We start from the raw sequence: 16,319 nt of genomic DNA, 5'->3' as shown, positions 1-16,319 counted from the left end.
TGAGAACAGACAGACAGAGCATACAGTATTGAGAACAGACAGACAGAGCATACAGTAGTGAGAACAGACAGACAGAGCATACAGTAGTGAGAACATGTGGCAGAGAGAGTGCATCCCATGACAGCTGGGAGCCACTAGGGACAAGATGCAGCCTTCTGTGACGTAACCCCAATAACTGACTACATCCAACCCAGGCCTTGATTCTGCTATGACCTCATCAATGAATTAACCAATTTATTAGACTGAAGCCCTCATGGGCCAGCTACCTCTCAGTATTACCACCACCCAGGGACCATGGCTTCAGTGCAGGGGCCTTTTAGAAGATACTTCTTGTGCAAACCTCAGGAAGATAAGGAACCCTCCTCCCCACCCTCCAAGACAGGATTTCTCTCTGTAACACTCCCGGCTGTCTTAGAACCCAATTTGTAGACCAGCCTGGCTTTGAAATCACAGAGCTCTGTTGGCCTCTGCTCTAACCATGGCAGCAACAACAACAACAAAATCTCATGTATGGGTCAGAGAATGAAAAGTCAATGAAGAAACTCAGTAAGCCTTTGTGGTTGGGTACGGTGGGAGGTCATGAGAAACCTCCAGGTATGGAGAGGTTGAGTGACCCTAGAATGGGTACATGAAAAATCCCTCATGTGAGGGGACTGAGTGACCCTCAAGTCAAAGGATTTGCAAGACACTTCCAGTATGGGAAACTGAGCAGTTCCAGAAAAAGACAGATCTACAAGATAACCCTTGTATCTTGGGGAGAAAAAAAGATAAACGTGTTTATTTTAACTCCTATAGCTGTATGTTCTCTTTGTTACCTGAACTTAAGACATGTGCATGTATATGCGAGAGACCAAGTTAGACGGATTCCTGACAGGCAGGAAAGAGATGGTAAAGATGGCACACTCCTGGTTTCTGTCTCACCCTCCTGACCCAAGACAGAGGCCTAGGAGCTTGAGACAGGCCTGGCAGGGTTTTTTTCTGGATAGTAGTACCTCCCTGCACCAGTCGACAACTTTAAGACTGGGCCAGAAAACATGAACCATTTTGTTGGGGTGTAGCATGAATAATAAAAACCCAGAGACAGATATTGGTGTTCAGGCCGATGATCAGAAAAGCAAAGCAGTCAAGCCACTAGAGAAATCTTGCCTCTGCCAAGGCTGGGTGACTGCAGAGAGCTGAGCCTCTACCTTGTCCTGTTTGATATTCTCCTTTAGTGCTGGGATTAAAGCGCTGACTCCCTAGTACTGGGATTAAAGGAGTGAGCCATCACTACCTGGATCTGTTTCTGCATGGATCTTGTGAAACCCAGGGTGGCCTTGAACTCAACAGAGATCTGTCTGCCTCTGTCTCTCAAATCCTGGGATTAAATGTGTTTGACACCACGGCCTGGCCTCTGGTGGCTTAGTTTTACCGTCTGATCTTCAGGCAAGCTTTATTTATTAAAACATATATAAAATATCACTATATTGGGGTGGACTTTTAGGCGGTGTGGCTGCTTTTAACTCATCCCTGTTCCTTGTAAGTAACCCTTCACCCCATATGCCTCTTAGTAACTCCAGTAAAAAACCATTAGTTTATCACACTGTGGTGGTGTTACTTTGGTCTGTTGTGTATTCCACTTTTGGGTTGAACAGAAGTGTGTGTGTGTGTGTGTGTGTGTGTATGAGTTGCATTTCCCCAGGAAAAGTCTGTTATTCAACAGCTCTTCAGGAAAAATGCCAGAAAACTGCAGGTCCAGGGCAGTGACCACTGATGGTATAGGGAATTAGGAGGTCATGATTAAGGACTTGCCTCCCAGCCAGAGCTTCAGTGCATGGATGTGCATGACATTGTTCAGAGCCAATTTCTCAGAAGAGACAAGGAGCACAGGTACTATGAACTGAGCCAGCAGACAAGCATGTAGCTTGGCTGGGCTCCTGTGTGGTGTCTCCCCATCCCACAGGTCCTGTTTCAGTCTGCCACATGCTACTCATCGAACTGGATGGCCAAAAGCCAGGCCAGATAGCTTCCATCCCTGTACAGCTTGAGTAGTTGGCAATTGCTAGTAATTGCATACTGTAGAGAAAGCTCCCAGGCCTTCTATCTCACTTAGTCATCAAATTTTTTTTTTTTTTTGGTTTTTTCGAGACAGGATTTCTCTGTGGTTTTTGGAGCCTGTCCTGGAACTAGCTCTTGTAGACCAGGCTGGTCTCGAACTCACAGAGATCCGCCTGCCTCTGCCTCCCGAGTGCTGGGATTAAAGGCGTGCGCCACCACCGCCTGGCTCAGTCATCAAAATTTAAAGAAAAAAAAATTCTGCAATTTTCCTAGTGACCCAGACCCATCACTGTCGACTTCAGCCCCACTAGAATGAAGATCATATTTCTTTGTACCATCTGCACAAGTTTGCAAGTCTGTGAGTTTGACATTAGCTTTCTGTTCTACTCCTAACCTAAAAAGCTCACAGCCCCTCAGGCAGATTATGGCTGTCTGAAACCAAGATACTTTCCACTGGCCTTTTATGAAAATGCCTTTGTTTGTGGGCAAAGACCAAACAGGAAGAACACATCCTTTGTTGAATTACAATCAACCTCGCTAAGTAGAAATCACAGCGCCAAGGGAGAGTGCACAAGATTCCCTCTCTGTCCTCCCCTCACCCTCTCTGTTGTTTCCAGACCACCGCATTATTTGGCAACCTTGAGGAAGTCACTTAGGAGCTCTGGCTGCTCCCCTAGCTGTGAGAACCATGTCTGTGCTGTTGTCTCCCTGGATGACAAGTAAGAATGTCCAAGTGGGTACACAGCACATACACACTGCACACAATCCCTGTCTGTCCCTGCAAACAGTGAGGCTGTTGTTCTTTATTCACTAAATCCCCCTGAAATAATAACATTCAAGATGACCCCTGCACTCTAATCTAGCTATGTCACCTGTCCTGGTCTCTTTCTCTTTGAAGGAAAAATTCAAACATAGGAACTAGATTCGGATTTGAGGGGATTAGCATTTATTGAAAACGTTACTTCACACACAGAATTTTGACCAAACAGACATGACGCCTGCTTAAAGTAGCAATGCTGTACCACCCAACAGGTCGACCAAACAGAAGGATTATAGCACCCATGGATCAGGAACCCCACGATAGTCACATGAAATGTGTTTGGGAAGATGATCCAGTATTGCCAAAATGCATCATGACTGCTTTCATGAAAAGGGTCAGGATGCCATTGGCATTTCTGCCATGTTGCATGGTCTCCCGTTGCTGTTGCTATGTATGGAGTCAAGGGAAAATGGATGAAACGCACACAGCAGACACAGGTCTTTGCCTGGCTAAGTGTCGTTTCTCACCTATCACAGATGTGACCAGCGAGACTCTGGGAAGGAACCTCCTTCAAAATGACAGAGTGGGACCTCCTGTGTGGTCTGTCAACCCTGACCCTAGGCAGTATGGTCTTGGGATCCTCCTTTAAACCCCAGAGCTTTGCCTGATGTCACAGAGCAGGACAGGCGGTACAATACACAGCAGGGCACAGGCTCAGGAGTGGGTCAGCATCTTCCCTGAGGGAGCAGCGCTGCTGGAGGAGAGGGGAATGGGCCTCCTTCTACTGTGCAGCTCTTTACTCCAGTCCCCTAGAAAGAGAATGACTGAGGGAGAACTCTGACGGGACAGACAGAGGGACAGAAGCCTGTGCGGTGTCCTAGAAACTGGAGTACTTCCATTTCTGAGTACTCTTGTGGGGTACAAGGCCTTCTTTAGCAAGGCTCAAAACAGGTCCTCTTCTCCCCACAGTAGGACCACAGTCTTCCATTGTGCACCCCTGAGTGCTGCCTTCTCAAAGGCCCGTCTACTTTCAGGACATGGGCAGCAGAATAAATGTCAGGACGCTAACTGCCAAATACCCCAAACTGTGACCTCTATGCGTAAAAAGACAGCCTTCCCTTTGAACAGCATTTCTGACAGTGGAGACAAATTTCACAGGGTACGTCTCTTCTCTTTCTCACACACAGCTGAATAGGGTGAGGGGTTTGTAGCTGAGCAAGGAAGTATTGGACTCATGCTCTCAAAGTCATAACCTCTAATTCATCACCAGCAAGGTCTTGCCAGCTGTGCCCTAGAGCTTAGAAGTCAGGCATGTAACCAGCAGGTTCACACCGGGTGAGCGAACAGCATAAAGGTCTAACAGAGCACAGGCCGGTGGCCACTGCAGTCACTGCCAACACGGTCAGCTGAGGCTTTGTAAAATGTTCCATTCAGTCCCTTGGGAAGCATTTTGTTCCATAAGAGTTATTCCAAAACGTTTTGTTCTTTGAAGCATTATTTGCACACTCCATGTCTGTCCTTAGGATCAAGCTAAATGGTGGGCAGCTGCTTTTAGAGCCTCCTTGGAGCCCCAGTTCAACTCTTTCCAGATGCCGTGGGCACAGCCCTGCAGGAAAAACCAAAATCTCCAACCCCTTCACATCCTAGGGGCTGGGAGGAAGAAATACTTTTAAAACACCTGGTAGCTTACTTGTAATCTTGTCATTTGGGGGCCTGAGGCAGGAGGATTGTATTGATTTTGAGGTCAACCTAGGCTTCAGTATGAAATCTGTCTCAAAACCACAAAACAAATAACTGGAAAGGAAAGCAAATCTCTAGGACTTGAGTCATTTAACAGGAAAGAATTCCAAGACTAGCGAGGAGACACAGGCTGGACTGTTGCAGAGGGGAGTACATAGTATGTGCTGCTGACTTCACACACCAAGACCAGGAGATAACAGTGCTAAAGTACAACAGGACATTAATTGTGCATTCTAGTTGGTGGTCTGTGGTCGTTTCCTGTTAAATTCCTTGTATGTTTAGTGTAGAATTTCTTGTTTCTGTTTCCCTTTTCTTGTTTGTTTTGAGACAGGAACTCACTATGTAGTTCTGGCTGTCCTGGAACTCACATGCAGACATGAAGGCCAGGCTGTCCTGGAACTCAGAGTTTCTCCTGCTCCTGCCACCCGACTGCTGGGATTTTTGGCTCAGTGTAGATTTCTTTTAGTGTTTCCTAATTAATGTTAATGGGTCTTCTAAGATGGCCAGTCACTGACAACAACATTCCAGGGGCAAAGGGAACAATCACGGCTGGAAAGGGCCCAGTCGCCAGCCCCTTTTCTTCCTTCCCGACCTTCAGTGCACCCCAAAGAACAAGAAGCAGGGTCTTTGGAGAGAGGTCTGGTTTGCTTAGGTACTGCCTGTGTTCACAGACCCAGAATACACTCCAAAGGGAAAGTTATACAAAGGCCCAGGGTAGGGTCTCCACCCTGCTGTCTTCAGAGCAAGGTCCTCAGCCCTGAAGCCTGGCTATGCTCCTGTTCCAGGGCCCCGTGACTTCTGGGGTGAGCCCCAGGAACCTGCTCTTTATCAGACCCAGGGTGGTTCTTAGCCTTAGCCTGGGACAAAGGAAAACTGCTTGCTCCATCCACACTCAAGGGACAAGAGGCCCTGGGGTTCCTCTCAGCCCACTCTAACATGGAAAAGCACCCGGCCCAAAGAGGAGTGACTGCCAAGCTCTAGTGCCAAGGTCGCCCCAGTTCAGGGGCTGGGTGGGGGTCTGTCTCTCACCTCTTCTGCAGCAGAGTGGCAGACTCACAAGCCCAGCCTTGACAGTAGCAGGTCTGAAGCCCAGCAGAGAAGCAAAGTTTTCTGGAGCCCTGGAGGAACTGGAGGAGGAGCTCTGGGAACAAGAGTTCTGAGGAGGAGGGGTGCTGCGAGAAGCAGCAACTCTGAAGAGGAAGGCACAGGGGGAGGAAGTGGGACGCTCTGAGGAGGAGGTGACTTTTTGGGGACAAGAAACCACTCCAGGAGGTGGGAATGCTCTGAGGAGGCGGAGCCACGCCGGGGGAGGTGGGGGGGGGAGATGCTCTGAGGAGGAGGAGCCACTCAAGGGAGGTGATGGACACTCTGAGGAGGAGGGGGAGGAGTTCCAAGGAGGGGATCCAAAATGAGGAGGAGCTCTGAGGAAATAGGCCTTAGTTTTGACAGGTCCTAGGTCAGAGCCTTGCAGTCTCTTCCAAGTACCCAGAGACCACTTGGGACTTTATTGCTTGTGCTCCCAGAGAAGCCTGGTTTACAGTTGGTCACAGATGGTTCTTGGGGACACCATGATGAGATTAACAGTTAATTCCCCATCAGAGACTATGGAGACCAGAAGATACAGGGAAACGCATGCAAATCCTGAAGAATGTTTTGTCAAGAAAAATTATCCTTCAGGAATTAAGTAGAAAGCAAGACATTTCCAGATAAAAGCTGAAGGGAATCGGTATCAGTGGACTTGCCTTACAAGGCACGGTAGAGGGAGTTCTCCAGGCTGTAATGAAATGATGCCAGCAGTTAACTCAAAGCCCCAGGAGAAATGAGCACAGGGCAGGGTAACAACACCGGGAATAAAAGTGTCAGTGTGCTTCGGGGCTGTAATTCCTTTCTTTTTGCCTGTGTGGCTGCAAACACCAACACATAAAACAATAATTACAAGTCTGTGTTCACAAGTGTAAATGTGCAATCTGTGGCAATGAGAGTATAGTGTTAGAGGGACCGAGATGCAACACACAGACGTTGTATACTACAGAAAGGAAATTGATACTCAAACAAGGGTTTTATAAGTTTAAGGTGTTGCCGGGCGGTGGTGGCGCACACCTTTAATCCCAGCACTCGGGAGGCAGAGGCAGGCGGATCTCTGTGAGTTCGAGACCAGCCTGGTCTACAGAGCTAGTTCCAGGACAGGCTCCAAAGCCACAGAGAAACCCTGTCTCGAAAAAGCCAAAAAAAAAAAAAAATAAGTTTAAGGTGTTGATTGCCATCTGGACACTCACTGTCTTGGAGTGTGTATTGGGGCAGAAAGAAGCAAGATCCTGCCTCAGCAAGGTGAAAGATGAGAACCATATCCCAGAAGTTATCCTCTGACCTCTGTATTCGCTGAGGGACATGTCTTCCCCATCCCATGTACACACCCTAATAGTGAGCATTAAAAGATGGTGATTTAATCCCCAAGGTAAATAATGAAAAATAAAATGTACAAACACGTGAAGAGAACCAAAGAGGAACACTAAGAATATCAACTAAGTCCCAAAAGGCAAAGGTGTGGGAGTTAAGGGGACGATAGGAGGAATGCAGAGGTAAAAATACTCAGTGGAGTAGGTACGAGTCCTTGCTTGCTTTCAGTTGCTGTGTTATGAACCCTTGGACCAAAAGATACTCTGGGGAGGAAAGGGATGACTTCAGATTCCACCTCCAGGTCACAGTCCATCACTGAGGGAAGTCAGGGCAGAAGCTGACGCAGAAACCATAGAGGATGCTGCATGCTAGCTGGTTCACAGGCTTGTCTTTAGCTAGTTTTCTTATCCAGCCAAGGACATCCTGCCCGGGGAATGATGCCACCTGTGTTGGTTGGGCCTTCGTATATCAATTAACAATTAAGGAGACCACAAAGAAATGCCTGCAGGTCAGTATGGCCCAGGATTCTCTCAATTGAGACTCCTTTCTCAGGTGACCCCAGACTCTGTCAAGGTGACAGCTAAAACTGAACTAGCAGGGATTTCATCTCAGTAATTAATTGAAGATTAATTGAAGTGAACCTGAGTTAAACCCTCTTATTGAAAGCAGAGACTGATAAGTCGGTTAAGAAATGAGATCCACGTGCATGCTGGTTTCAAGAGAGCCATCAGAAAAAATGAAATAAAGAAGTTGAAACTGGAAACATCGGAAATTTGTTCAGTGCAAAAGGTAACCAAACAGAGGTGGCTGTATTGGAGTTTAATAGATGGTTAAAAGTTTATGGCGGGAAGAAGATACAGAAACTGCAAATGCACAGTCACACACCACATATTGATGATGTTAGTCAAGGACAGACGGTATAGATGCTTGTATCCTATAGGATTACGTCACCAGGTGACCTCACAGCCACCTTCATTTCTGTAAATACTCTTTGTGTCTGCTCAAGGATGCAGTGTGGAGATAATGCAGTTCTCAGACCAGTTACCTCTGAAAGTGACGTCTGGCTGGGTGTATGGAACAAGAGAGACCAAGTAGATGGGGTAAAAGGGAAAGTTCCCGAGAAGGAGATCGCTGTACAGTCATAGATGAGGGTTTGATACCTGACTGTCAACAGTAGATAGAAACACCACACAAAGGCTTCTTAAGGAAATTCAGGTTTGAACCAATTAGCGCAGAACTGTGAATCAGCTGGCCCTCCTAGGCAAGAGAGACACCCAGCCTCAGCATATGCACATTTCCAAAAGCACGGGATCATTCTTCTGGATCGATTGCATATTGAAAGCCACTTTCAATACCTTTTTAAAAACTGAAGTCTTCTGGTTTGTCATGGTAGCATATGCCTGAAATCCCAGCAGCAGGAAGGATTGCTGCAAGTTTGAGGCGATTCAGGCCAGCCTAGGCTACCTAGTGAGGCTCTGTCTTTAAAAAAGCCAGCCTACAAATGCATATATCAGCAGTGAAATGGAAACTAGACACGCATGCGTGAATCAGCAACAGCATTCTGTCAAACAACCAGAGGGTTGTAATGCAAATGAAATCAGACAGTAACCCGAGATCAATGGAAACAACACAATGTGCACACACCAATCACATACGCATATGGAATTCTAAGGATGCTCATGAAGGTAACTGTAAACACATGACTATAGCAGCATCATTCATAGTAGCTGAAGGAGGAAACAATACCTACTGACAGCTGAGTAGTGGATTAAAAAGACAAAAATTTGTAATCTGAGACCCCCTAGGGGATGTTTATAACAGCTCCTAGAAACAAATCATAAATACAGTTTTTTGTTTTTGCTTTTCCAGACAGGGTTTCTCTGTAACTTTGAAGCCTCTCCTTGCTCTGTAGACTTATCTGGCCTTTGAGATTCATCTTTTTCTACCTCCTGAGGAATGGGATTAAAGGCATGTGGCACCACTGCAGAGCAAAATACAGGTTTTTTTTCCCCTTAGTTTTTTAAAGACGTATTTTAGTTTAATTTATATATTAATTAAATATAATTAATTAATTATTAATTATACACGACGACTGTACGTGTCGGTGAGACGCGTGTCTGTGTGTTTGCCACATGTGTGTGGGTGCCTAGTGTTCTGAGGCCAGAAAAGGATGCTGGATCTCCCGGAGCTGGAGTAATAGGTCTAATGAGTCCCCAACATAGGTGTAGGGGATGGAACTCAGGTCCTCTGGAGAAGCAACAAGAGCTCTTAACCTTGAGCCATCTCCCCAGGCCCTGTAGGCTATTAAAAATGTATACACAGCCATGAGGTTTATTTTATAAGTCAGGTGAGAGATTAATGCTAATAACTATGACGGCTGTACTTTCAGTGGGACCCTCCTCTCAGATATCTCATTGCTCGCACACAACACTGCACGTGATGCTGCGGGTTGATGCAAGGATGATGAGCTGGGATGAGAGTGTGGGCATTGTGACATAGCATCAGGACACCAGCACCTTCCTCCTTGACCACAGGACCGTGTTACTACAGAGGCAGATCCAGTAACCCAAACCCTAATAACATGAACACTTGGGACAAAGATACCCTTATGTTCCCAATGTAAGAGCAATGCTGAAAAATATAAGAGATTTAGTGAGACTCCTCTGAGTAGTACACAATTCCAAATCTGAGAATTGTTCATTTATGGAACTTTCCAGGTAATGCTTTTGGACCATGGTTTTCTGCTGTAATTGAAACCAGAGAAGGATGAGTTCTGGGTGAGCACCGGAGAAGAACGAGTTCTGGGTGAGCACCGTTCATTCGCACAGTGGACGATCGTTCAGCTTTAAAGAGCAAGAGTGATGCCTGCTGAACACCAAGGCGCCTTGAAGACTTAGGTCAGTCACAGACAGCCAGTGCATGACTGCACTCTGTCACATCACAGAAATAGACGGCGGGATGCTGGGTGCCAGGGTTGGACAGAGGGGAGAATGAGGAGCTACTGTCTTGGGGTGCAGAGCTCCAGTTTTAGCAGATGAAGCCATCTCGGGAGGAATCGTGGTGGTGGCTGCACACTGGGACTAAATGATGCCCCTGAGCTGTGCTCTGCAAATGGGGAGGATGAGGTGTGGTGTGGCTCACTGGAGCTGCAGGCTGAGCATGCATAAGGCCTTGGGATCAATTCCCAACACCACGAGAACTAGAGTGGTAAGGCTGGTAAATATTAGTGATGTCTAACCAACATAAAACCAGAAAGACACACAGACAAATGCTTCAATTTGCCTTGCATGCCAAGGAGCATGGACAGTCATGTGACCTCAGCTTGGGCATTTCTGTACTGCACATTCCAGGACAAGTGCTTGAGTCCCTTGGGCCTGTCACTGGATGTTACCTGAGAACATGTTGGTAGCAGTGTCTCCACACAGCTGAGGCTGAAGGTCATTTAGCACCATTTATATAAGGAACTGGGTTTAGGAAAGCTGCCTCGGATTGCCCAGTTCTGACTCGGAGGGTGTGGAGACTAAGGTCAGCCAAGTGTTTCCTCCCCTAAGACATGCTCATGTCTATGGAACCCCTCATACCTCTGGACAGCGAGACTCTGTGATCGTCCCTGTGAGCATTGTCTTCAACCTGAGACAGCTGGTAGTGTGATCCATGCCTGAGCTCTGCTGTCCCTTTACCTGCTGCTGCTTTTCTTCTCTGTCCTTTCTCTGCAGCCATAACTGTGAGGACAGCAGCCGCCCAGCTCCGGGAGCCTTTCCAGGCGCTCATGCACCTCGGGACCCTGCCGATTCTTAGTGGAAGCCTATTACACCTGTCCCTGAAACCCATGGAGGCCTGACCCCTACTTGCAGTTTGTCACCACCCGAGTCACTGCTCATTGATGGCTCTTCATGGGTGACATAGGGTCAGCCATCACTCCTGAACCTCAGTCTGCCTCTTTTCCCTCTCCTTCCTTCCTCTCCCCCTCCTCTTTTTCCTCTCTTCATTCTCCCTCTTCCCCTCTTCCTCTAGCTCTCATTTAGTTTTATGAGGCAGAGATTCCTGGTTCTGTAGTCCAAACCAACTTAGACCTTCCTTTATGTCCCAGGATATTCATACACACGTAATCCTCTTGCTTGAGGCTTCCATGTGCTGAACCTGCAGGCTCATGCCAACCATTTTCTCACGACATTAGCTGTCCCTTGGGGAGGGAAGAGTAGCTTGTCAAAGGCTACTGTTGTCTGATGATGCAGCAGAGGCACGGATTGAGGTTGGAGCAGGAAACAGTGGCAGCTACCAGACTGGTTTATTGTTCATGGTTCAGCCTCGTTACAGAACGGGACTGGAATTAGTGTCCCTGCTGGCGCATCACAGCACAGAGTTGGTAGGGGGAGGGGGCAACTGGAATTGGGAAATTGCCATAGTCACTGGGTCGGGGCTGTCCACTGGGCAGGAAGAAGCTAAAGCGCTGCAGGAGGCAGGTGAAGAAGAGGAAGAGCTCCATGCGGGCCAGGGGCTCTCCAAGGCATGCCCGGCGACCTGTGGGTGGGAGAGGGACTCAGTAAGCCGAGGGTCTGGCCTCACAATTCAGGGCATTCTGGGAAGTGGGAGGGAAGCCAGGCATCCCACAGGACCTGCTGAGAATGGGATGAAGGCCTCATGTTTCACAAAGCGGCCCTGGGCATCCAGGAAGTGTTCAGGATGGAAGCGGAGGGGCTTCTCCCAGATAGTCTCATCCTTCAGCACTGAGGACAGGTTGATGAGGAGGGTCGTCCCCTGGCAGGAGACACACGGTGTGAACATGGACTGGGGTAGGGCTGTCAATACCCTGGTTACCATGGTCATATGCACAGTCTCTACCTCATACATTTGATCTTTTCATGTAAGCTCAGCCCCAGAAGCATCTCAGGCCTGTAGAGGATCCTGTTACAGGTCTGCATGAGTGCCCAACCCTGACCCTGTGTGCAGTCCTTCCATAAAGCTCCTTTGGTTGTTCTCATTGGACAGTCCTCGTTCCTGAGGACTCTCAAGGCCGCAATGTACGTGCACTCAGGTAGGTCCTGAAAGCACGTTGGAAATCTAGGCTAGGTTGCTCTTGTTCTTTTCCACCCTTGTGTGCTAGTGTCATGATGTAATAGGAGGAGGGCCCATTCCTACCTTGGGGATGAGGAAGCCCTGTACTTTAATGTCACGAGATGTGATGCGTGGCAAGTTCAATGGGGCGATGTCCCCAAAGCGCTGCACCTCATGAATGACAGCATTGGTGTAGGGCATGCGGGCCTGGTCTGCCATCTCTGGATGCCGCACCTGCCCTATGACTTCATCGATCTCCTGTTGGACGCGGCCTGGAGGAACAGCCTCCCCTCAGTGAAGCATTCCCAGGGGCTTCCCTCTGCTCCTCTCTTACAACCACGCTAAGGGCTGAGTGTTTGTGTAAGAAATATGTCTGTGAGTGCTGCTGGAGTCTGGGTTAAGTTAGTGCTGGGAGCCACAGGTATCTGCAGAGTGTGCTTCTCTTTCCTCCTTCCCAGCCCCAGCCAGGCTCACTCTGCACATCTGGGTGTAGGATCATGAGCAGCAGGGCCCAGGACAGTGTGGTTGAGGTGGTCACCATCCCTGCACCAAACAGGTCACCCACCACCATGCGCAGGTTCTCATCATTGAAGCTGCTCTCAGGGTTTCCCTTGGCCTGGGTCAGACAGAGAATGTAGTCTCAGTGGGGAGAGACGTCTGCAATGGCCTCCCATTGTCCCTAGGCAGCCCAGGGGCTGGTTGTACACAGGACCCCACTCATTTGGCCTCAGAACTCACAGGACCTCAGCCCACAGCCACTGACCCCACCTCTTTCAGCTGCCAATCACCTTCTCCATCTCTGCCAGGAAGGCATCAGTTAGGTTCCGGGGTGGCTTTTCAGGGTCCCTGGTCCTCCTATTCTCAATCAACAGGTTATCCACCATGGCCATGAAGTTCCTCTGACCTTCAAAGACCTTGTTACCCAGCCCTGGGATGCGCAGGAGCATCGGAAATGAGTTCAGAACCTGTGACAGCCACAGAGGAAGTCTCAGTGCTTCCACGTTTAAAAATTATTATTCATTATCGTATATGCATCGGATATTGTATACAAAACAGGTAATAAGACAATGTATAGGGTCCATCGTCTCTACCCTACATGGCTCCTAGGCATCAAACTCAGGTCTCCAGGCTTGCTTACCCAGCCCCTTACCCACTAACCATTCAGTTTCCCCAGTGTCCACCCTGACCAGTCTCAGATCCCAGCCTCCTTCCCCGTGGACCCTGAGCCTGTTTGTCCACACCCATCACCTGCCTCCTCCTCGGTTCCAACCTTCAAGCTCTTTCAGCCTGGGTGGTCAGGACTATTTTACTCTGGAAACCACAGGCTTGTGTGGCTTCCATGTAGACAGAGGGTACAGGGTCCCTCTCTTTTTAGAAACCCTGACTTTGATCCACTCTCCCCTCCTGTTATCTGATGTTAGTCAAGCTCCAGGAAGGCTCCATGATGGCTTTTGCACACAGTTTCCTCTGTGACCATGGATAGCATAGCAGTGGCTCTGCAGGCTGCTCAGAGCCTCCTACCTCAGGAATGATGCCAGAGACCTCTTTCAAACTTTCTCCCATTAGCTTCAGCATTCTAGTGAGGTCAGGGTCTTCATACTCAAAGCGACGAGCAAAAATGAGGGACGCGATCACATTGCATACAGACTTGTTCAGCAAGGTGCTGGGATTGAAGGGACACCCTGGGTGTGGAGACGCAAGCAAGTCACTGTAGTGCTCCTGTCTCCCTGTGCCCATCTGCACCCCTCACCCATCACCCACCAGCCTGGTCGGCGAAGGTGTCACATAAGTGGCCTGCCTCCTCTGTCACCCACTGCTCCAGTGATTTCTTGCCCAGGCCGAAGTTGCGCAGGGTGGACACAGAGAATCGCCGCTGCTCTCGCCACTCAGGCCCATATGATGCAATAACCACACCTGTAGACACATGCATGTTACTAAGGACCCCTGGCTATGCTGTCCTCTGCTGTCATTGCTCTTCTCATCTGGGTTCCAACCCAGGAGCCTCTCAGAACTTTGCTACCACAATCCAGCACTTGCCTCCTGGGTAGAAACTACCCAGGATTTCAGTGGCTTTTTTTTTTTGTTTGTTTTTGTTTTTCGAGACAGGGTTTCTCTGTGGCTTTGGAGCCTGTCCTGGAACTAGCTCTTGTAGACCAGGCTGGTCTCGAACTCATAGAGATCCGCCTGCCTCTGCCTCCTGAGTGCTGGGATTAAAGGCGTGCGCCACCATCGCCCGGCTCAGTAGCTTTTTGTTGAATTGCCTGACCACATTACAACCAACATTCATGTTTTAAACTTCCTCTGTCCATCGCCGTATCTCCAATGCCAGCTCTGCCACGCACAGCCCTTTACCTTGGGATCCGGGCTTAAAACCCAGGTATTCAAAGATGGGCACTGAAGGGCGGTCAGCAGTGTCCTCTCCGCAGGTCACCAGCACTTCCCGCACCGCCTTCAGTCCATTGATCACAACCACGGGCTTCCAGCCCATCTGCAGGCTGAACACGTCACCATAGCGTTGACAAAGCTGAAGTAGAGGGACAGAATGCTTAGGAAGTTCTGGAGTTCCCCTGAAGATCCTAGAACCAGGCTCACTGCATAAACATTGGTTCTCCTCTCCTCTCCTCTCATCTCCTCTTCTCTCCTCCCTGCATCCCTCCCTCCCTCTCTTTTTCTCTCTCTCTCTGTTTGTATGTATCTTGCTTTTTATTGCACCTTGGCCCTGACAAATGTGATCTACATCCCCAGCATGAGCTCTGGTGGTTGTCCTCTAAGTCCATCAAAGGACTCATAATAGAATTGCTCAGCCAGCTGTGACCTTGGCACATCGAGGATAGTGTTCATAGCCCCCTTAGAATCCCACCATTATGTGAGGAAGGGAAGAGTCATTGAGACCCAAACCCCAAATCATGCAGCAGCAAGAGATTCAACAGCCCCTCTCCTCACTGACACAGTACCCTAGATCCAGGTGTCTCTCATTCACCTCTAAGACCCATTCACTGTTGAAATCAGAGGGACTTAGAGCTTTGGTGACTTAGTTCTGTCTTGTCCATTTGAATCCCAATGCCCCTCCTCCCATCCTTTGCCCTCCTGAAACCTTTCCCTTCAAAAGTCCACAGTGTCCTTGGGTCCTGAGCACCCTCCCACCCTGGAAGTCTCTTGGGCTTTCCTCCTAAAGGACCAGCTCTGTCCAGTCTGTGGCTCCAGCACCACCGTCTGCTGCTAGGATGACCATGCCCTCTGCTGTCCTCTATCACCTCTCCCTCACCTTGTACATGCTATATTGAATGTTCTGGAAGTCCAGCTGCAGCAGGTTGCCAAGTACTGGCACTGTCACAGGGCCTGGTGGGTAGCAGGCAGTCCGGCGCCGGCGCCGATGCATCAGGTCTACCAGAAGCAGGAAGATGGCTGTGAATATAGCCACAGACCACAGTCCATCCCCAGCCAGCAGCCTCATGGCTGGCTGTCTCACTGAGTTTCTTTGTTCTTTGAGAAAACCTTGGAATCTTTACTCAAGCCACCCGGAAACAGTAAGAACTCTCTGACCGTAGCCTGGGCACCCTGTCCTTTATATAGGAGCAAGGCTGCCCTTTGCCCTCTGCTGTGAGCCAACTTGATGTGTTTACCATTAAGCCCAGCATGTAGGACAGGGACTGAGCAGGCCAGGCAGGTCAGTTCCAAGGTTCTTTCCTTCTCAGATGCTGTCCAGGGGAGCTGCAGCTTCATGGGGAAAACGGTGTGTAGTAGCATGAACGGTGTGTAGTGGTCATGCCAGGCTGGGCACTGTGAGCGCGGTGGGCAACTGGCCACTGGAGGCCTGTTCTGGAGTATTCAGACAGCCGACAAGCCATGAAGGCAAAGTTTTGAGGGATTTGTGAACATTTCCTCAGACTGGGTGTCTTGCGTGTGTGTGTGTGTGTGTGTGTGTGTGTGTGTGTGTGTTTTTTCTGAAACGATCACCATGACCAAAAAGCAAGTTGGGTTAGGAAAGGGTTTATTTGGCTTACACTTCAATATTGCTGTTCATCCAGGAAGTCAGGACAGAAACTCAAAAGGCAGGATCCCAGAGGCAAGAGCTGATACAACAGCCTTGGAGGAGTGTTGCTTACTGGCTTGCTTCCCATGGCTTGCTCACTCTGCTTTCTTATAGAACCCAGGACCAGCAGCCCAGGGATGGCACCACCCACCATGGCCCTCCCCCACTGATCACTAAATGAGAAAATGTCTTATTGCTGAATCTCATCAAGGCATTTTCTCAACTGAGACTCTTTCCTCTGAAGACTCTAGCTTGTGTCAAGTTGACACACCAAACCAGCCAGTACAACTTGTCAAC

The 16,319-nt window shown here is 48.9% G+C and overlaps 2 protein-coding genes and 1 long non-coding RNA gene across 6 annotated transcripts in view; 1 reads left to right on the top strand and 2 right to left on the bottom strand.

Annotated features, from left to right (window-relative positions):
• LOC101997266 (cytochrome P450 2D4-like) overlaps nucleotides 1-5,750 on the bottom strand; it is a 13,207-nt gene extending 7,457 nt beyond the window's left edge. For all 3 annotated transcript variants that reach the window (XM_005354460.3, XM_026782771.1, XM_026782772.1), the window contains exon 1: nucleotides 5,567-5,750. The gene's annotated coding sequence lies outside the window, so the exon portion shown is untranslated. The remainder of the gene's footprint in view (nucleotides 1-5,566) is intronic.
• The window catches only part of LOC113456752, a 34,839-nt gene that overhangs the window by 14,668 nt on the left and 3,852 nt on the right, over nucleotides 1-16,319 (top strand). The window contains exons 2-3 of one of the 2 annotated variants that reach the window (XR_003377497.1): nucleotides 9,652-9,831; nucleotides 10,651-11,123. This is a non-coding gene — a long non-coding RNA (uncharacterized LOC113456752). Of the gene's footprint in view, nucleotides 1-9,651; nucleotides 9,832-10,650; nucleotides 11,124-16,319 lie in introns of those variants that run through there. The other variant, XR_003377498.1, reaches the window with a different exon arrangement.
• On the bottom strand, nucleotides 11,206-15,687 carry LOC101996785 (cytochrome P450 2D10-like). Its single transcript, XM_005354458.2, has 9 exons — nucleotides 15,255-15,687; nucleotides 14,342-14,513; nucleotides 13,751-13,903; nucleotides 13,511-13,671; nucleotides 12,778-12,954; nucleotides 12,464-12,605; nucleotides 12,074-12,261; nucleotides 11,551-11,692; nucleotides 11,206-11,455 (listed from the first exon to the last, which is right to left on the bottom strand). The coding sequence occupies exons 1-9, from the start codon at nucleotides 15,441-15,443 to the stop codon at nucleotides 11,265-11,267; spliced, it is 1,515 nt and encodes a 504-aa protein (XP_005354515.1). The 5' UTR covers nucleotides 15,444-15,687; the 3' UTR covers nucleotides 11,206-11,264.

Source organism: Microtus ochrogaster, chromosome 15 (assembly GCF_000317375.1).
Source record: "Microtus ochrogaster isolate Prairie Vole_2 chromosome 15, MicOch1.0, whole genome shotgun sequence".
Classification (NCBI taxonomy): Eukaryota; Metazoa; Chordata; class Mammalia; order Rodentia; family Cricetidae; genus Microtus; species Microtus ochrogaster.
The sequence above is the reverse complement of the archived record's forward strand: the minus strand, read 5'-3'. Positions and strand labels throughout refer to the sequence as shown.